This window comes from Monodon monoceros, unplaced genomic scaffold (genome assembly GCF_005190385.1).
Source record: "Monodon monoceros isolate NGI ecotype Baffin Bay Population unplaced genomic scaffold, NGI_Narwhal_1 Super_Scaffold_4, whole genome shotgun sequence".
Classification (NCBI taxonomy): Eukaryota; Metazoa; Chordata; class Mammalia; order Artiodactyla; family Monodontidae; genus Monodon; species Monodon monoceros.
Genome location: NW_021703781.1, coordinates 29073663 through 29095832, shown reverse-complemented (window position 1 = coordinate 29095832; position 22170 = coordinate 29073663). Strand labels below are relative to the sequence as shown.

The window sequence follows — 22170 nt, the reverse complement described above, 5'->3', positions numbered from 1 at the left end:
GGGGTTAATAGTCAGAATACATGAAGCTCCTGCAACTCAACAACATTAAAACAAATAACCTGATTTTTTAAATGGGCAAATGCCTTGAATAAATATTTCTCAAAAAAAATATACTAATAGCTATTAAGTACATGAAAAGATGTTTAATATTACTAATTATTAGGAAAATGCAAATCAAAACCATCATGAGATACCACCTTGCACCCTTCAGGATGGCTACGATCAAAAAAAAAAAAAAATAACTGTAGTGTTGGCAAGGATATGGATAAATTGGAACCCGTGTGCACCGTCATTGGGACTCTAAAACGGTGTAACCACTAATAAAAACAGTATGGCAGTTTCTCAGAAATTAAAAATAAAATTACGATATGATCTTGCAATTCCACTTTGGGGCATATGCACAGAAGAAGTGAAAGCAGGTACTTGAACAGAAATTTGTACACCCATGTTCACAGCAGCATTATTCACAAGAGCCAATTGATCCGAGCAACCCCAGTGTCCATAAACAGATGAATGGACAAACAAAATGTGGTATATACATAAAATGAAATATTATTCAGCCTGAAAAAGAAAAAATCTGACACATGCTACAACACGGACGAACCTTGAGGACATTAGGCTAAGTGAAATCAGCCGGTCACAAAAAGAAAATACTGTATGATTCAACTTACATGGGGTATCTAGAGTGATCAAATTGATAGAAACCTAAGGTAGAATGTTGGTTGCCAGGAGCTGAGGGAAGAGGACAATGGGGTGTCATTGTTTAATGAGTGCAAAGTTTCAGTTTTTCAAGAAGAGTTCTGTAGATGGATGGTGATGACGGTAACACAACACTGTGAACATACTTAATGCCACTGAACTGAACACTTAACGGTTTTGCTGGTAAATTTTGTTAATGTGTTTTATCATAATAAAGTAATCCAAGAAAATATTCCAGAAATAGAAGACCTGAATCTACTGAATGAGTCAAGTGTACTGAGGAAAATTAACTCAGGATGATTAACACCAAGACATATCCTAAAAAAACTATTAGACTGTAAAGATAAAAATTCCTCAGTGCTTCCAGGAAAAAAAAAATAATTTAAAAGGGTACTTATATAGAATATTGGATTTATAAAAAACATGCAAATTAAGGCAATGTTAGCACAGGATTTTCAAGAAACTTAAGGAAAGAACATGTGAACTAAAGATATATTATATGGAGCCAAGGGGGAACCGGCCTCCTTCCTCAGCTGAGGTGCGGAGCAGAGCACTGCCCGTCTGGTCTGCAGGTTAGATTTGACCTCCAGCCTCCGTCTCTTTCCGCTCATGACCTTGGGCAAGGCACTTACTGTCTTCCAACTTCTGTTACGTCCCAAGGTAAAGGAGGTAAATGATAACTACCACCCTACATAGGAATTATGACACTCAGAACAAATAATTTCCGGCACTGTCTCCAAGGGGTGAAATGACATGTTTATGGTCACAAAAAGCCAGAAAAGGTTTGTCCCAAAGAGATGGATTTTTACAAAACCGGGGCTTCTTTCCCTAATTGTCTTCTGACCCTTCCTGTTGATTGTGGGATTGGGCTCAACCCAGATGAGATTAACAACATTCTCTGCCATATCTCTGCACAAACCGGAGGGTTAACCTCCAGTTCGTGCAGATTATCACTCCATACTATCCTCATTTCCTAGTCTTCAATGAGGAAACATTTATGGGGAATGGGGAGGAAATTACCATCATTTGTGTTTGAGACATTCCTTGACCACTGTCTGGATTTTTGTCCCCATACAGTAACTAATCTAACCTTCACACTCCAGCAAGTTGAAGTGTCTGAGTATTATTACAGGTTGTGAGCTGTTCTCACTGGGCAGTCCCCTCACTGCAGACTGAGAGACTCCAAATCCGGATCGCTGCTTGCACAAAGTGAAGAGGAGCTCTTCATGAAGAAGTTTTGATTTGGAAATTCCAGGGTAATTTTTCCCATTAAGCAATCTTTAGTCTTTGTCGACTGCTTTGGGATTATTTCAGACCAAGTTAGGGAGGCCTGGGTCTTTTTCTACTTTGCTGAGCTGATGAAAATAATTAACCTGATGACCGCATCACTCAACTCTGATATATAGCAACACCTGGCCAATTTCACTTCATCCACCCACCCATTCCACTCATCTCCTCAACAACCGCCCGCCCCCATTATTCTGAAGTGAATCCCAGACATATCATTTCACTCAAAAATACTTCCATATATATATATCTAAAATACAGAAATCTTTTTTAAACCAGCTCCACGTTGTTGAATATTTAGGTTGGTTCTACTTTTTCCTTTTTTTCAGTTTTGAGCTATAGTTGACAAGAAATCCCTTTTAATGTAACAAAGAGTTCATCTTTAAATCCCCGAGCCTCTCAGAAAGTCCTACTGCCAAATTCCACTGTACAGAAACCACAGACAATTACATCAGTGACATGAGCTGTCCCCAGCCTATAAATCTATGTTTTTTTAAAGATGAACGCTCAGACCCCTGCAAAACACTAGTACACCAGGTAGGCCGCCTCCCACCAAAGAAACTCACCATTGGAATCCATATTGAATCTCTAGTCCGGGGTCTTTTGGAGTGAAAAAGTGATGAGCTCTGGAGCAGCACCAATACGCCCCTGAGGTGCGCAGCGTATATAAACCTTAGATGCAGCCCCAGACATGGCTCCGCCTCAGACACGCCTCTCAATCACTTTAGTGGAACCACCTTTTCAAAACCCCGCCTAATCCACCTTTTTAAAACCCAGCTTCCATTCATTGAGGACCAGCTGAATCTAATTTTCTTATTTAATCCCCATAATACCCTTATAAACTATGTATTATTTTATCCCCAGTTAGACTTGAGAACACTGGGGGCAAAGAGGTTTAGACCAAAGTGAGCCTCTGACCAAGGCAGTGTGACCTCTGACCTCACACTTGTCACCATCATCCTATTATGTTATAGGCTATGTTATAAGCGACAGGCCATGTGAGAACAGAAGCTTTGTCAGGCTCACAGATGATCCATATTGCTTCATATCATTATATCATTGACTAAGGAATACTCAGATCGGAGAGGCCAGAAACTAATAATGAATAAGGATTATGGACACTACATTATTTGCTAATTCATCTTATTCTTAAAACAACGCTTTGAGATAACCAAAACCTCCATTTTACAGGTGAGGAAACTTCAGGCCTTTGGGGTTTTCTTCCCAAATGTGTGGGAGGTTATTTTATACCCTAGGTATGGAAAAACAACATATGCTTGACAGCTGTTTCAGATTAATTCATCTGACTTCAGAAGGATTCACATGTCCCCCTTTCTATTTAAATAAATCACTACAAATTTATGTGGCAAGCCCAAAGAATAAATCTTTCACACGTAACCTTACTTAAATCTTATAGCGGCCCTGTATAGATATATAGCATTTACACCCATCGATTCTCAGAAAAGGAAAATTCCTAGAGGACCATAAAGCAGATAAAAGTAAGGTTTTTTTAAATAAGCAAGTTAATAGCTGAGATGCAGGTGGAGGGAGAGCCCGTGTTTCTGATTTGATTCCAAAATAGATCATGACTCACCAACCAAAATAAAGAAAAAGCACGAGGAACAGACTTGATGGGCAGATGAAATCCTGGGCGGTCACATTAGTGAGTTATGACTATAGTTGGGTCCTATACCGTCTGTTTGGAGTCAGAGGCACTGATAGCCCAACCAGTCCATTTGGGCGGTACCAGGTGCTTTGAGGTAGTTGAAGAGAACATTCTGGGGGCTGGAAGTGTTGAAGAAGTTTGGAGACCAAGAGAGCAGAGCAAACCAAAATAAGATGGACCTAACCTGATTTCTCTGGCTTTTTTTCCCCCAATAATTCAAAGTTCAGATCAACCTTTTTCTTGGTTTTATTTTTTCTCTCAGAAGCTTGAATTCACACTCGGTGGCCTCCTCCATGAAGCTGCTTCCAAAAACCATTTTTACCAGACACCTTCACTTCCTCACTTTACATTGTTTTCTCAATTCCAGTCAGTCCTGCCTCCCTTCCCACTCCATTATTCAGAGGTTGCTGGCAAAAGCCAACCAATCAGTGCCTCAGATGCCCAAGCTTATGGTTAATCTTCCCCACTAAGTCATCAAACATTATTGGCCATTGTTTTTTTATTCTTAAACTCTCTTACTTCAGATTCTCTAAATTAACCTTGGCTTCAAAGGATATCCACTGAGACTTTTATACTTTAAAAAAACACCTCATAAGAGTAAGAGCCCGCCATATACCAGGTCCTGCGTAACAGCCGTGAACAGCACAAATGCAGTCTCTGCTCTCAGAAAACCAACATTCAGGTTGAACTTCTAAAAGTACTTACCTCCCAATGATCACTTGCAAGGAAATGTCAGAACTTTCTAGAATGCCTAAAAAGGAGTTTCATGACCTGGCCACAACTTCCGTTTCAGCCTCGCCTCTGAGACTCCGTGGTATCCTGCAAACTCTTAGCTCCAACCAGGCTAGGCCATTTCCAGGCACTGAGATACCCTGTGCCCTCCTGGCCTATACATCTGCTTAAAGTGCTGTGAAGAGCTCCAGGTGACTTTAAAAGAAAATAACCAAAAGCAAATTCATGTTTTTCTGTTTTTATTTTTACAAGGATGTTGCGTTTGCCTCTAGACGATACTTTTTTTCTTTCTCAATGTATGTGATCAATGGGAAATTTTCAGACAATTTCAATTTCTCTCACCCCTTACCCTATTCTGAAATATTGGTTATTCATGATGTGAGTTGATGTCTGTCAAACTGTATGCCACGTGCAGCAATATTGCACAAAAAGGAGTAAAATTATTCACACAGACATGAGGCTGTCTGGGAAGGTTAATCACAAGGCCACAAGCCTAGTGGGGTCAGCTGAGAACAGGCCAAAGGGCCCCATGGGAGCCCCCAAACCAGCCCTGGAAGTCCACACCTCGATTTGTGAGAGCCATATCTAATCGTAATAACAAATACAATGTGCTATCTGAGAAATTGGTTTTAAAATCCCTTAAAAATTCTAAAAGTCAACAAAACAGGAAATGACATGTTAAAAGATTCACAAAATATTAGTATAAACAGAAAAGTTCATCTGTGACCAAAAATAAACATGTCTGACAGAGCTATCTAATGGCCCTATTGAAGTATTAAAGCCACATTCCATAAATGGTGAATTTGGCAAACTGATGATCAGCAAATTGACTCTGAGCACACTGGGTCTTGTTGAGATGATTTTATGTAAATTGCCCATTGAATGAATTGGATTTTCTCTGACTGAATTCTAGCCATTTGCTTGCTTCTTCTTCTCCTATAGAAGAACCAATAGATGGTTCACTGTACAATCAAAAGAAGAACAATAGCTAGCATTTATTTCTTACTTTACGCTACCTCTAAACTAACCATTTCCCAAGCACATAAAAAAAATCAGTATCCTATAGGCCAAAATCCTGAAAAAACAATCTAATCATTATAACCACCACCACCACCATCGTCAACCATCGCCATTATTTGAATTTGAAGATTTTTTAAGTGAGGACAAACACGCCCTGGTTCCCCCAGTGTTTCACCACACCCTACTAGGTTACTTCTACCTCCTTCATTCATTTAATTGAATGTCATGAGGACATTTCTGTTTGCAACCCTTGAATGCATGATCTCATAAGGTCAAAATGGCTGTACTAAAACATTAAATTATGCTGCCCATAGTACATCCCTATTGATTTGCTGTCATCAGAACTACACTGTGCCCAACCTGAAGCCTGGACTGCACTTGTCTTGTCCACAGGTGTATCTCCAGGGCCTACCAAATGTTTATGGAATATTCGAATGAGCGATGCAAACTTTTCTCTATTCACTTTGTATTGCTCCATCAATCTTTCATCTTCTCTGCTTTCCCTGCTTCAAATTTTACCTCCAATGTACACCAGACATTTCTGCTCCACTGATTTAAAAAAAATCATCACTGACTCACCTTGGCTAAGGGATCAAGTCAAAACTCCTCAGTTGGACACCTAATGCCATTCATGATCAGACCCTACCTGCCCTTCCAGCCTCACCTTCCTTCATTCAATTTCACATTGTTCCTTCTTGCGACAACAAACTGCTCCTAATTCTCTGGATACACAATACTCTATTCATATTTCCATAGATTTGTTTATATTGCTCTCCTCTCTTCCCCATGATCCTGGGAAAGTGTGAGGGGGTTTCCTATATCAGCACATGCTCATTCTACCCTACAGCCATGTCATCAGAACTTGCCTAGGGGTACTATTATCTCTGTACCTTGTGATACTGCATTATTTGTGTATTTGTATTGGGGGGGGGTAGAGTTTAAAATATTTTTTCCCAAATAGATAACCAATCAATAGTTTATTTGTTCCTCCTTAATTTGAAATGTTGCTGAAGGGGAGCAGAATTTGTCACCCCAAAATATGCCACCTCGGCACAAGGATTATTTTCTGCTAAAAGGCAATCAAATTTCCAAAGATTCAGGAAAAGTTCTTTTCCTCTCCCTCAACTGCCTAACTTTACACTGGCAAGGCGGACTGTACCAGAAAGAGAGCTATTACCAGAGATATCTTTTTACCAGGAAACTTATTTGTGTAACAGGGCAACCTTGGTTTTCCAAACATCTCCTCTGCCTTCCTGTGAATGGCCTTCCTCACCATTGTATCCCCAAACCCCTGCCCCTTTCCTCATGTCAGGATGTTACATGAGTTTCAATGACCTGACTACCCTTTGAGTTTTCAAATCTGTATGGGGACTTGTATAATTTTGTTTGCTTTTTTATCCTGTTAATCTTGTTACCAATCCCCAACAGGTCAGTGACCCCTCAGTGGGTTCTTTCTTTGCCCAGAGTCACAAAGGCCAATCAAACAAAACCAGTTTCTGAATAGCAGAGGAGAAACTTTATTCATTGATCAAGGAATGGAGAAGAGAGACCTCATGTTCTCAAAACACCTTCTCTCTGAAGGGAGGGAGGGAATTTTAAGGGGTAGGAGGCAGGCATATCGTCAAGGCTCTAGGAAAGGGGCAGAGATTTCCAGAGCCAGCCTGGGGCAGCTGGAGCATGCGCAGTCTTCCATGCTTCTTTGCACAATGCGTGAATTGTGCCTAGCAGAGTACAGATCTCCCACTTGGGGCAGAGATCTTAGCATGGTAATGAAGCAAAGGTAACTTTCCAGACACCTCCAGGTCTCATCTATGCAGGTATGTTCCTGTGGTCAAGTCAGAGCCAGTTCAGGGTGGCTGACCACTACATATCTCTAAGCACAGCTGCAAAACATCTCTCTCAAATACCAGGTGCTTTTGAAACAAACACAGAGATAAATCAAGGCAAGGATCCTTTAGCCCTCAGGGGCTGATACCGGTGACAATCTGTTTTAAATCAGTTTAATTATTAGATCAGCCAAAAACCTAGAAGGGAAGAAGAGAATATTTTTCTGCCTGCACATTATCTTTATCATAAAATAAATGCTTGGGTATATTATCAGATCTGTCTCTGGAGTATCATTTTCCATTGGTTTATTTGATTCGCATGTCGAATACCAAATGTTTTTAATTATTATAGTTCATCATCGTGTGTCTTCATACCTAGTAGGCCAATCTAATGGGGGAAAAACGTATCTCATTTTTGCTTTATTTTGCACATCCCAAATTGCCATTAAGGTTGAACACCTTTTCATGTTCCTTGGCTACTCAAGTTTCCTTTTTAAGGATTTCCAATTCATGTCTTTTACTTATTTGTCTATTATATATATTGAAGAATTCCTTCTTCCAGGTCTTTCAACTTTATTTATTGTGCCTTTCAAAAGAATGAAGTTTTATTTTATTTTTTAATAGAAATTTCTTTAATATGTGGTTAACTATTAAAATGTTTGATTATATTTGTACTCTACATTATAATGTTTTTCATTTTCATTTAGGTGATTTGAACTGTCACTCAAAATGTTATGACTTTTTTCCCCTTTCAGGTGTGATTGGGATAGGATACTACTGTACCCAAAGGGGCTTCTCAGAAGAAGTGAGAGATTCAGTGACGAAATTGGTTCCCTTGACACTCCGACTATGGCAGATGACTAAGATTCAAATGCTCCCACCCCTGCCAAATTCCATTACGTTTTTAACCTTCGAGATCTTTCTAGGATCTGGCAGGGAATGCTGAACACTACTTCAGAGGTTATCAAGGAACCAGATGTAAGTGATACATAAGAGAGTAAAACAAGTAACTTTTTTATTATAAACTCTAAATAAGGAATGAAGTGTTAAATTGAGAAGCAGTTAAATTTTTTCTTTCCCTCTACAGTGTATAATTTTATTATCTTGCTAAGAAGTCTCTTTCCCCATTCCCTAAGGTTGTAAAATTCTTCTCTCATATTTTCTTTATTGTTTTCAATGTTTAGGTCATTAATCCACCCAAAGGGGAGAGAGAGAGAGATAAAATGTAAAGGGGTGAAAGATTTCTCTGCCAACCCGTAGGGGATGGAGGTCTAGGATACCTGGAGGATAAAGAAATTAGCTACTCCTGTTACGTGGGGAGCGGGTGAGTTAAATACGAGAGAAATCCCTTCTGAATCTCCAGCTGACATCTCCAGTTGACTGTGGGTTTCTTATAGATTGACATAAACTACTCACATCTGAGTAAAGACCTTCTGACTCCTTCTGGATTCCTTATGTGTGCATGACGGGTTAATGGTAAGAGTCATGGGCTGCACTACTCTTCCCTTTCATAGTAAGAGGAGGCGCAGGACACTGAGTAACTTGCTGGGCTCAGAGAAAAGTGGTGGAAGATATGAAACCTAGCTTCCAATAGTCCTCTGATCCAAGCCATTTTGTGTCTTCAACAACTTTTATTGTAACATGAGTTATTTTCCAATAACTTCCTCACTGCAGATTTAACACCTGAAGAGAAATACTAAACAAAAATAGCTTAAAATTAGGGAATTTCTTGAAAAGTTTTGGTAAGGTAAAGGCTTGATCAGAACTGTACTTGTGGGGATTTCCCTGGTGATGCAGTGGTTAACAATCTGCCTGCCAATGCAGGGGATACAGGTTCGAACCCTGGTCTAGGAAGATCCCACATGCCACGGAGCAACGAAGCCCATGCACCACAACTACTGTAACTGTGCTCTAGAGCCCGTGAGCCACAACTACTGAGCCCAAGCGCCACAACTACTGAAGCCTGCTCACCTAGAGCCCATGCTCCAAAACAAGAGAAGCCACCGTAATGAGAAATCCGCGTACCACAACGAAGAGTAGCCCCCGCTTGCCACAACTAGAGAAAGCCCGCATGCAGCAACAAAGACCCAATGCAGCCAAAAATAAATAAATAAATTAAAAAAAAAAAAAAAAGAGCTGTACTTGTAGAAGATTACCCTGTCACTTGTAGGACAAATTTGAAAAAGAGATTATTGAAGTGGTAGAACATACCTCAATTGGGATGACCCAGGGAGGCAGTAAAAATTAAACCATGGTTTTGTAACCAGCAATGGCTCATGTGCCTGTGACATAGAAAGCCAAACTCTGGCTGCAGGTGTTTGCAGCAAAGTCAGGATTTATTACAAGTCTCAGAACCACTCCAACTTGGTCTTTAAGTGACGGGTTTTTTAAAGGGGAAGAACAGAAAGGCTGGGATTAATCACCATTCTGTGATATTCTGTGACATTTCTTAATCATAGTTTGGGGAATCAGGATGTCCCTGGCCTATGATTCTCAGGCAACTGGTCCATGGCTCTGGGGTCTATTAGCTTATCTTATCCTGGAGAAACAACCTGAGTTTGTACGTTAACGGTGATATCTACAACAGCAATTTTAGTCATCTGACTCTGGTTGATCAGTGTTCAGTTAGTTAGTTCATTAGATTAATGGTCAGATGGGACAAAGAAAAGAAATAAAGTTTTGGATAGAGCGATTAATCATAAATTCAATTCAGTATCTTGTAATAACCTATAATGGAAAAGAATCTAAAAAAGAATATATATGTATAACTGAATCACTTTGCTGTACACCTGAAACAACATTGTAACTCAACTATATTTCAATAAAAATTTCAAAAATAAAAAATCATAAATTCAGCAAGGTAACTTGATTTTAGGGGGACTTGGCTTCAGTTTAATCCAGAAAGATGAGATATCATGTTACTTAATCAACAGAACTCTTGACAGATGACTAGATATGAGGGCAGCCAAAGGGAAGAGCCTGGGTGCCTGGAAGAATAAAGATGATATTAATGTAAATAGGGGAGTCTTGGCGAGGACTGACTCTGTGGATAATAGTGAACTTCTTGTCTCGAAGGTGTGGTGCCGTACCTAGTAAAGGTGACCAGCAGGCAACTGGAGAGAGGCTGAGACTGGAGAGATTGTTTTAGAGTCATCCGGAGGTGAAAATTAAAGTTCAAAAAGACTGTAAACACAGAGAAGATAATAGGAAACACCTCTATGTAGGGGACAAGCAGTAAAAGCAAAGCTGAGAAAATAGAGGTATTCAGAGAGGGAGGAGAACCAAGAGGGTGATGTGATGAAGAAAGATTAGAAGTAAGCAAAGCTGTTGAGCCCTGGTAGACCTGATACTGACAGGCACTGTGGTTTATCTGGGAAATGGACTGTGTCACACATTCTGGAAACCATTCTTTAAAACATAGCCAAATACCGTCATGAAAAAAATGAGGAAACAACTTTGGCTGTTCCCATGTCAACTGAAAAAGTTCTGGAAATATCCCACACGTTATATAAAGCATGGTCCTTAAGACTGCTGGAACACTTAGCTACCACTTGACTTCCAGTATACCTACCCATTTACATGACTTCGGGTACCTCTCTGTGCTATTTCCTGTCTTTCAAATGAAGGACAATAGTCTATAGCATAGAGCTGTTTTGAGAATTAAGTGAGCTAATATTTCTAAAACAATGCCTGGAACATAGTAAGTGCTCAATAAATATCAGCTATTGCTTTCACAATAGCTTTTAAAGCCCTTTCTCTCCTGAAGTCTCATCAGAACACTTTGGCTTGATGTGCCTCCCACCCCGCATTGATGATACAGCACTTAGCACAGGGGCCTGGCAAATACGTCAAAGGCTCAGTAATATTAATAACCAAAACTTATAAAGCACTATGGGCCGGACACTTTTGTGAGTGCTATTGACTGAAAGAAAAATGCACAATGTAAGAGCTACGACTTGAGTTTATGCAGTGCCTTACTGGGGACTACAGACCAAGAGACAGCCTCTCAGATAGCTCTGAGGAGGTAGGGGGAGAGGCCAGCATATATATGATTTTGGGTAATGAGCACACGCAATCAAGCACACATCTCAGTAGAAAGTTACTGCTAGTCAAGAGGAACAGATATCTCAGTTAATGATTGTAGTGCTTTTCTAAGTACGGGAAAGCGCAAGAATTTGAGTTCATAAAATTTTTTCCTGAAATATATCTAACCATCTAAGGGCCTGTTTTGCCTGTTTTCCCAAAGCACTGAGTGCGTCATGCTATTCTTCATCCTGAATTCCTTTCAGGGTGTCCTGTAGGTCAGCAACTGCAGTGGCTAATGACTTGCTCCTTGTACAACTGGATGGTGGGCAACATTCTTTGCTTTACAGCGGTTTTATTACAAGTACTAACTCATTTAATCCACCCAAAACCTCTGAGGTAGGAACCAATGTATCCCCACTTAACAGATAGAGAAATTAAGACACAGATGGGTAATGTAACTAGTGTTAGCTTACACAAAATGTTACTGGCAGAGCCAGGCGGTAAAAGTAAACCCAGGTATCTGTTCCACAGCCCCTTCTTGTAAGTGCTGTGCCACATCGGTCCATACATCTGTACTAATGAAGAGAAAGAGCATTATTTCTACTGACCTGAAACAAACAGACTGCCAAATACTTCTCCAGGAAAGATGGGTTTATTCTGCGATAAGCAAAGAATTACACTTTAGGGTCTGCAACCACAGTGAGCCACAGCACAAGTCATGTGTCCCCCCCAGGGACATTGTTGTTCTCCTTACAACACTTGTAAGAAGAAAAGGAAGTTGGGAAGGCTATAAAAAACAAAGAGTCCATGGGTTTTCTTTGGCTGAGTCGTTGCCAGGAAAGAAGACAGGTCTCCCTATCAGCCTCTGCTAACGTCACAGAGTGTGAGAGCTCCCCCTTCCAGTATCCCAAGTCTATTTAATTGCGGTTTCTATTAATTTTTTTTACATTTCCCACAGAGCACAGCAGAGCTGAAGTTCAAAAATTAGATCCATAGTCATTAAGAGCATAAAGCACCATCTATTCCAACACCATTATCTTAAGCCCCAGAAAGTGACACTCAGAGAGGGGTCTCCCCTGCAAGGTGATAACCAGCCCACCAGGCCAGAGCCGATGGAGACTCGTTTTCAGTTTCAGGCCCACTGACTCTTCTCCCTCTGGGGAGGTAGGTGAGAGGAGGGAGGAGTGTTTGCCATGGCCCCGCCCCCATCCTTGCCTTCCTCCAGAGCAGAGGTGGCCTGCTCGGCATTCCCTGGGACGTGCTGCAGCGATGGGGAAGGCAGGAGGAGATGAGACGTACTTCCAGAGGAGCAGTCTGTTCTGGGTCACCGTCATCACCCTCTCCTTTGGCTATTACACGGTAAGGGCAGCGGGCCCCGGGCAAGGCCATGCGAGGGGACAGAGTGCTGCCTTGAGCCACAAGATCCGCACCTACGACACGGAGAGGTCGCGCAGGCGCAATCGCCGCTCTCGAGTGCTCTAAGCCAGGGGACTAGACCCGGGAAGAAGACGCAGGCGCACCTGTCTGCCCGCGCCTTCCGCCTGTGTGGAGATCTTGAGAAACCGGCTGCCCACGCTTTCCCTATATGAAGGCAGGGAATACTCCCCATCCCATGACTCGGTGTCTAGATCTTTCAAGGTGGTGGTGGCGAAGTCGAATGCCGGTGGGGCTGCTACCTCCTATTTCCGTACAGCCAAACCGCTGCCCTCACTGGTCACGGTCCTGGGGCTGGGATATTTCGGGGTAAGGTGTAGCGCGGGGTGCATCTGTTTTGGCCCGCCAGGCTCCCGTAGGGCGAGGGGCGCTGTTGGGGGGGGCGGGGTCTTGCGCTTGCGCGCCTGGCGCTTGCCTAGGTTATTGGCGTAAGCGGAAGATCGGTGGGCTTGCAAGCTTTCTGCTTGAAAATGTACCTGTGTTTGCGTCCCCACGGTTACTAGGGCTTAGCCAGGTTTGAATAGAACTCAAGTAGAAGGAGGTCAAGTTGACGGACAGTTCTAGGCCTGCCAAGTCAGGATAGGGCTTCCAAAGCAGAATGTTTGAGCCAGTTGGAATTGCTTGGAAAATGGGGGTAAACCTCAAGGATGGGTAGAATTTAATGGGTAAGAAGAGTTAGAGACTCTTCATAACATGTCATACATGTTATGACATAGATGTGGAATCATGAAGACAGAGAATCTCTACTGAGAGGAGCAGCGACTTTTGTTTGGCAGACAGAATTCATTTAAAGGATACAGGAAAGATACCCAGAAAAGTAGGTTGAGGACCAAATTGTGTAAGTCATTAATAACAGAAGTCAGCCAACCTGGGCACTACATCTGATAACCACAGAGTTTCCTCAGCATAAATCTCCCACTAGAATCGCTTTCAGAAAATAGAAGTAAAGAATGGAAGCCCAGATGACTTAGTTCAGAGTTTCTTTGGTCTGTTACTTGTTCTTATAGAATCGGGATTATTTAATAGCCTCGGTTAAAAATAGATTTAAGTGACCTAATAAGCATTCTGTGCTTCTGGTTCTCTTTCAGTGGGTGATCTTCTGGCCTGAGGCTATTCCTTATCAGAGCCTAGGGCCGCTGGGCCCCTTCACTCAGTACTTGCTGGAGCATCATCACACCCTCGTGCACAGCTGGTAAGGAGAGCTGCAGAAATGGGGTGTGGACCCTGCAGCTCCAGTGTCCCCGTAGACCTGGAAGGCCCCTGGTTGCCTTCTAAGAGTGGTGCTTGTTCACATGAAAGCACCTTTCTCTTGGGGGTTTCTGTGTTAGACTTCATCAGCAGAGAACCATCACCTTAAACTAGGCTGACTTTTGTTTCAGGTATTGGCTTGCGTGGCTGATTCACGTGGGAGAGTCCTTGTATGCCATTGTATTGTGCAAGTAAGTGTTTTTAATAGGTCTTCGTCGCTTTTCTCTTGGTATCTAATATAAGTTGAGAGTAGCCACGTTTAAATAATTCATGCGCTTGTAGGCCGAGAACACTCTCAGGTAGAGTTGAATCCCCACACCTAATACTGAGCCTCTCTCAGTACCCAGAGGGAGTACTCAGTAAATAGTTAATGAATGAATTCATTTGTGTTAATGAGTCAATTATTTAGTCATTTAATTTAGATGATTTTTCTTCTTTTTTTCAAAAGTCTCTGTATAGCTCCAACTAGAAGAAAAGATTAGGGGGCTGCCTTCTAGTTTGAAAAAGAGCTGTATTGACCTATAGCCCAATGATTCTCAGCCTAGTTTCACAACTGAATCACCTGAGGCGCTTTCTCAACATTCACTTCTCTGGTTTCCAGGCCCAGAGATCCTAATGTAGTAGCCTTGCTTCAGAGGTAGGAACATGTTATTTTTTCAAGGTCTGTAGGTGATTCTGGGATGCACTGCAGGCTAAAAGTCCTGCGACTAGACCCTACTCTACAGTTGCCAGTGCAGGATAATACAATGTGAGAGAACTGAAAAAGCTTTTCTTTACATTTAGACTTTATGTAAGCACACAGAAAGTATGGTGTAATGAAAGAGATGGTTATAGTAATGCCAGATTGCTTTGCAATTGATTATTTTTCTTCTGGTCAAGATTAATTACCACCTCTGTTTTTGTGGTATTACTTCTGAAAGTGGAAAATAAGATACTTTATTGTTTTAATAATAAAAGTAATGAATATTTCCTGGGTGCACACTATGTCAGACAAGTGCTAACTGATCTAAATAGATTATGTTCCTCCACCTTCTGCTTTATTAAGCAAGCTGGACTTTGTAGGAGAGGAGGAGAAAGCAGCTTTATTTTTTTGCCCGTCTCCACTCCCCCAAGGATTACTGTCTGTCTCCCACCCTAGCCCTGGACGAAATCTGAAGCAGGTCCATAGATTTTCCAGTCACTATCTCATATTATCTGGTCAAGTCCAGTCTATTCATTAAAACTATGAACTTCTATCTAATTCAGAACATCTGTTCTCCAGCTGGGGCTCAGCAGCCTGCTGTGGGGAAGAGGGGGTAGTTGATGTCTTCCCTCTCATTCCAGCTTTGTTCCCTGTTCACTAGCGACAGCTGCCTGTGGCCCCTTGGGGTGCTGGGAGTAGTTAGCGGAAGCAGAGCACAGTCTGCCTCGTGATCAGGCAGCTGGGTGCTGTGGTGGTTGCATACCCATTGTTGACTCTTTCTCTCCAAAGGAGCCTTGGTGGATTTTTGAGAAACCGCCCATCACTAGGGATCTCCCTTCTGCAGTTCCCTTGATGGTTCCTTCAGACCTCAGTCAGTATGTCACTTGCAGTTTTCCCTTAGGATCTGTAATGGGGGTCGTGGTGGGGGGCAGTTTCTCTTTTATTGAGATCTCTTCTACCCTTTAGTTAGGCCTCTGGGGCGGGGTTGCTTTTAAGCTCACCCATGCCAGTGCTCTTCCACAAGACCTGTAAGGCTCACGATGACAGCTTCCTTATCCGTCCAGCAGGATAAACCTGCAAGTGCGTGCAGTTCCCTGGGCAGCCATGTACCAGTAGTTAAACGTCTGAGTTAGATATTAAGCCTCCCTCAAATTACTGGGGACTCTTGCCAGGCTGAGTGGTTCCATTGAAGCTGTTCTTTGGGTTGACTTGGGATAGGAAGTGCCACAGCACCAATACCTCTTTGTAACGGCCTCTTCAGGCTCTCAGTGAGAGCTTAGCTCGGAGGTGTGTGGTCCAGCCCTCCACATTATAGTGTTGGAGTACTTTACACCTATTTTGTTATCGTCATTTGGAGCCTCTAATGAAAACGAAAAGACCCAAATTGAACATCCTGCTCTCAAGTTCTTTGATAGGCAGTGGGAGAAGAGGCATAGAGAGGTTAGGGCACTATTCTCACATTCCTGAAATCATTTCTTTATGGCCTAACGTGTTGCAGTGTATCATTGGTGACTATAAACCAGAATGAGTATTCCTTTTGACTTATGAACGAATACATTTAAGTGAAAGAATCATGAAGACATGTAGAACAATTGGAAGCCCTACCCCACATCCCACTATCCAGCAATAAAAAGAAATTGATGAATTCCATTTAATCAGACATAAGACTTGACTGAACATTCGACTTTATAGCCACCATATCTATATACATATAGATATAAACTCTTGTATAACTTTTTTCTATTGTCATATATGCCTGTTTTCCTGTGTCTCTACCTATAAATTTACCTCATTTCATTAGTACACAGTATTCTATTATATAGATGTGCCTTAATGTATTTAACAAATCCTCCTTCTGACAGACTTAATTTTAAGCCTCTAGTTTTGGGGTTTGTTTTTTTTTTTTTGACTATTATAAATAATGCTGCGTAAACGTGAATTTCTTGTACATCCTGGCTCACTTTCATATATATTTCATTTTTCTATTGTTTGGTGGTAGAATGTATGAAGATAGTTGATTCTACTGACCTCACACCCAGTGACCTTGATACATTCATTTTTTAGTTCTAATAGTTCATCTGTTCATCTAATAGTTCATCATTAATAATTTAAAAGATTCATTTTTTTCTAGGTACACAATTGTCTCTAGAAATAAAGACAGTTTTATTTCTTCCTTTCAATTCCGTATACCTTTTATTTATGTTTTTTCCCTCGTTGCACTGGCTAGTACGTCCAGTCCAGTGTCAACCAGAAGTGGTGACAGTAGGCATCCTGGCCTTGTTCCTAATCAAAGGGAAAGCTTTCAGCATTCTGCCTTGTGTTTTCTCTAGAGTTGTATAGACCTTCTCTGTCAGAATAAAGAAGTTCCCTTCTCCTTCTAAGTTTTCTGAGAACTTGTATTGAGAATGGATCTTGAAATTTATCAAATGCTTTTCCTGCATTTATTAAGATGATCGTGTAATTTTTCTCCTTTAATCTGTTAGTGTAGAAAATTATATATTTTTACATATATTTTTTAAAATTTTGTTTTAAATTAAAAGGCATCCACATGAGACTTATTTATATACAGATGAGACTGTAGCAAACCATTCCCTTCATCTGGGCCATTTTCTTTTGAGCTTGGTGTTCAGCAGTTTCGTTTGAATGGCTGTATAAACAGGTATTTATTATTACCATGTGCCAGGCCCTTTACTAATCACTTTGGATAACTTATCTCAAAAATCATCTCAAAACTTGGTGAGATAAATACCATAATTCCTATTTTTCAGACGAAAAAACTGATTCTGAGAGAGAGTGATTTGCCCAAGGTCAAGCTGGTAGTTGGCCAAGCTAGATTTACATCTGGTCCAAAACACTTGCTTTGAAGCCGTCCCAGTGCTTTCTAACCCTATATGCTCATCAAAATCACGTGAGAAACAGTTTCATAATACCATGTCCTAGGCAGTAGCCAGGTTGCTTCCCAGGGAAGAGTGTACCATTCTAAATGCACAAGAAAAACGAAAATCAATGAACTAAGCATTCAAGTTAATAAGCTGGGGGAGAGCACAAAATAAGCCCCATGAAAATAGATAGAAGGAATACGTTTTTAAAAAACTAGAAGACAATAACATTAAAATTCTGGTGGATAAATTTTTCTCTTTTTTTAGGTCTAAAGGCATCACGAATAGTTGGACTCAACTCCTCTGGTTCCTGCAGACGTTCCTTTTTGGGATGGCATCTCTCTATTACTTGATTGATTACAGACCGAGACGCCATAAACAAACTTAAAAAAGATATCCAAAAAAAAACTGAATCACTGTTTTGTACACTTGAAACTAATATAATATTGTAAACCAACTATACTTCAATTTTAAAAAAGAGAGAAAATATAGCATATAAAGTTCCTAGGAGATAAAAAAGATGTTCAAAAGCTTTCTCTATACTGACATTCAGCCTCACCTTTTTTGGGGGGTGCTGTGTTTACTTGATCTTTCTAGAAAGTTACGACCCTCTAGTTATTCATTATTTCTTCATCTGCTCTGGTTAAACTTGAGTAGATAGTAGGAAAAGATTTTAGCTTCCCAGTTCTGCAGACTAACCTATTCGACAGAGGGCTTCCACCTACCTTCTTGCGGTCCTTGGCTGTGTTGGCGTTCTGTCACCTGGTTTAAGCCACGTACTAAGTTTGCTTGTTGGGATATCTTTGCTCCCGCCTTCTGATTATAACACCTTACCCTTACCACCACCATCTTATCAGCTCTCCTTTCCCCCAATTTTTTTTCCACCCACCTGGATCAAAATAGAGTGACACTTCCATAACACATCAGTTCCACCCACATTTGTTAGACACCTGTGAGGCGGGATCTTCTCCTTTCAGGCTTCCATTTCAGATTATGGAGAAAGATGAGGAAGACAAGCAAGTGCCTGGAATGGGGCGGGCCAAGAGGTGACACAGAGGCACAGAGGACATCCTGGGAACCAAGAAGGAACGACTGGGGAATGCTTTCTCTGCTGCTGCCAGCCAGAAGTGATGCTTCCCTCCACTCGGACCCTCCGACATAGCGCTCTGTACGTGCAGGATCTGATGTCCACCTTCAAGTCAGGACCACATCTTAAGACAGCTTCGTTTTTTCCTCTAGCACCTGTCCCATTGCCTCACACACAGGTGTTCTCTCAGTGTTTACCAAACAAAGGAGGGAAACTCTGATTTCACTTTGCACTTGTTCAGCATCATTCCAATTTTTATCTGAAAACTGCAGAACCCTTGCATCAGAGAAAAGCGCAGGACTGCCCTTGACTGGTACTGCCATGTTTCTGTGGGTCCCCTGGTGGGAAACCCGTACCTTTTTCACACTTTCCTATTCCTGGTCACTTTTTCCAGACACTGTAGATGACTCCCTCCAGTTCTGACTCACTCAGCCATTCCTGTTCTAGAGAGTCTACACTATGGGCTCTCCAACTAGTTACTACCTCTCTCATTCACCTGGTTATAACTTAACTACTGACTGGTTGGGGCAGGAGGGTTACTGACTCACCTCAAGGAGCCTTTAGGGCTCCTTTCCTGGAGGACCCCCTGCTTGTTCACTAGGGACTAGACCTTATTTTCCTTCCATGACACAGTAGGTCATGTTATTTGTTTTAAGCAAACACTTATGAGAAACAGCCCCCCTCCCCCCAAAAAAGAGGCCTCAAGTAAAAGCACAACCATGAAAGATGATGGACTATGAATTGGTTTGGTGGAAATCAACTTCTACACGTAAATCCCAGTCTTTCCCTCTGTTTCTCTTGTGATTAAGGGGTTATTATTAATGGTGCCAAGGATAATATGGCAGATTACTGAATGAAATGTATTAACTTGAATAAAATGTTGTGAATTGTGTCTCCAATCAAATGCTTTTTTTGGTCAGTTTTGATAGTATTGTCACACATTTGATTCTACTCTTTCTCAAAAAGACTCTATTCTGGAACTTTGTAGCAGGGATTTTTTTTTTCACTGATAAAGAAATGCAGAATGCCCTAGTTGTAGGACATATGGTCTTCCTTACGTTTCTAGAGCTGTCTATAGTCCACTTAACTCCTCCACATACACCAAGTTGTGGGTGGACATAAGCATCTCCTTTCATTGCAGGACTGGCCTCCTGTTTCCACTACATTTCATTCAGTGTTTGATGTAGTCTGCAGCAAGTGAAAGGAGTACTCTGATTTTTTTTAAACGCCAAAAGTATAAAATGCTGTTATCTTATTTGGGTATTATCATGGCCTAGAGCAAAATAAGATCTTAGCAAACAGTGCGGGTCATTCATTTTATAGACCCATAAGCTGCATCCCATGGAGGTGAGGTAACACACAGAGGCCAGACTAACTGGATCTCATGTTCTGCCTCTTCCTCCCCCACAGTCCAGGAGCCTAGAAGTAAGTCTAAAGCAAAAAACAAAAAGAGACAGCTTTGTGTTGCAGTCACAGTGGTGATACAGGGGAAACATCTATGTTGAGTTTGGATGAGAAAAGGCCAGAGGCATCTTGTTGGAAACAACCATGGAGGGCAAACAGACTAAAACCCCAAATATATCAAGGGCAAGTATAGTTTGGAAGGCCAAAAAAGCAAGCCCCAATGGCGGGAACAAAAACAGAAAACTAATGACCTCACAACCTAAAAACAGGCCAGATTTATAAACTAACACTATTTCCTACATTCAACATGTTTATGAGTCCATTGCAATCCAACTCCAAACGTTTTATAAGCCATGGTTTTAAAACAAGTCTTGAGTTTAAGAGGCTATACTCTAGATGTGTAAAGAGGTTCTTTAGCAAAACAACTTGCCATCTGGGAGCCTGTATGTATTTACATGGAGGGCCTGAAAACACCAAAGAAACGTTGGAGAACCTGCCTTTAAGGTTAGAGCACGGAATGCAATCACATTGTTGCTCAGGGCCCTTGCTGGAAGCTTGTTAACTAAATCTCTTAGTTGAGCAGCCTGGGTTGTAAATATCATTTTCCTTTCCTTCTTATCAGCACAGACAAAAAAGAATCTAGGGCGCCTGAGTAATATATTTGTAAGTCTATGAGACCCTTCTCTCTGCAAGGCTCCTTGTCCACATCGAATTGAAAATTATGGTTCCTTTTTTCTCAACGTTGGACAATGAGAGTGTGTACTTATCATTTCACATTTCTCTTTATGAAGATTATAGTCTGATTCCACGGTGGACACTTGAAAATCCTATCCAAAATACTGTATTTGCAATTCTATCCACAAACATTTTAAGATGGCTCTTAAGGGACTTCCCTGGTGGCACAGTGGTTAAGAATCCTCCTGCCAATGCAGGGGACACGGGTTCAAGCCCTGGTCTGGGAAGATCCCACATGCCACGGAGCAACTAAGCCCATGTGCCAAAACTACTGAGCCTGTGCTCTAGAGCCGGTGAACCACAACTACTGAAGCCCACGTGCCAGAACTACTGAAGCCCGTGCACCTAGAGCCTGTGCTCCGCAACAAGAGAAGCCACTGCAGTGAGAAGCCCGCGCACTGCAACAAAGAGTAGCCCCCGCTCGCCGCAACTAGAGAAAGGCCATGCGCAGCAAGAAAGACCCAACGCAGCCAAAAATAAATAAATAAAGAATAAAATAAAATAAATTTATTAAAAAAAAAAAAGATGGCTCTTAAGCTTTCTGAATAGGATTGAGTATACTAATTGCTCCATTTCTATTTATAGTGAGGCATAAAGTTGGATTGTGGAAAATACCTTTGGTGTACAAATACTGTTCAGGGAAATATTCATGAAAGAACTTTTACTTTTTCCTGCGCCAACACATTGCACCGGATGTTTGTAGTAAGTAAAAAATTACTCAGTATGAACTGTCACTAAAATTGAAATCTTGACATTGCTGTGAATAAAAGAGAGGAGTGACATCTATAATATAGAGAAATGTTCCCTGACCCTCGGACATGGAAGGACCACCCTCGCAACACAAATCTTCTTAAGCAATAATAACTATGAAATGCCACACCTGGTTAGTTTGTTCATTATATTTTTCTCTAATACATATGAGAATAAAGCATACTTTACATCGATACCTAAAATCACCATGCATACTAATGCTACATTCAGCACACCATTAATAATCAAAAAGTGCTCTACTATCCACTGAGACTGAAGTTGGGATTTGCCTGGCTTCAGACACAGGATTTTAGGCAAGTCTGTCACCTTCCTGGACCTCAATTTCATCATGAAAAAGAATAAGAATAATTTTACATTGTGGCTGGGATGAAGATAAAATAGTAAATTTAAATGAAATCATCTATGTAAACCAACTTTGTAAACTGTAACATTAATCAAGAGTATAGTTTTTACTGGAAGGTTGGTCATGGGTGATGATGTATCCTGAATTTCTCAAACTTGACGGTGCAGATGGATTCTGTGAGATCTTGTGAAAATTCAGGCTCTGATTCAGTGAGTGTGGAGCGGGTCCAAGATTCTGCATGTCCAGCAAGCTCCCTGGTGATCTTCAGACCACTTTGAGTAGTAAGATTTTTAGAGAAAATTTAGAATAAGAACCCAAATGGTTTGACCCT

General features: G+C 41.3%; 1 protein-coding gene across 1 annotated transcript; it reads left to right on the top strand.

Moving 5' to 3' along the window:
- The first annotated feature begins 12452 nt into the window (after window positions 1-12452).
- TMEM254 (transmembrane protein 254) lies at window positions 12453-19479 on the top strand. The gene is made up of 4 exons (XM_029201241.1): window positions 12453-12615; window positions 13779-13882; window positions 14070-14129; window positions 17767-19479. The coding sequence occupies exons 1-4, from the start codon at window positions 12526-12528 to the stop codon at window positions 17885-17887; spliced, it is 375 nt and encodes a 124-aa protein (XP_029057074.1). The 5' UTR covers window positions 12453-12525; the 3' UTR covers window positions 17888-19479.
- The last annotated feature ends 2691 nt before the right edge of the window (window positions 19480-22170 follow it).

Bases quoted from the DNA above. Each gene is read 5' to 3' on its own strand.
- TMEM254 (XM_029201241.1), top strand. From the start codon at position 12,526: ATGGGGAAGGCAGGAGGAGATGAGACGTACTTCCAGAGGAGCAGTCTG. The intron at 12,616-13,778 runs GTAAGGGCAGCG...GTTCTCTTTCAG, and splicing joins TCTCCTTTGGCTATTACACG to TGGGTGATCTTCTGGCCTGA. The intron at 14,130-17,766 runs GTAAGTGTTTTT...CTCTTTTTTTAG, and splicing joins TATGCCATTGTATTGTGCAA to GTCTAAAGGCATCACGAATA.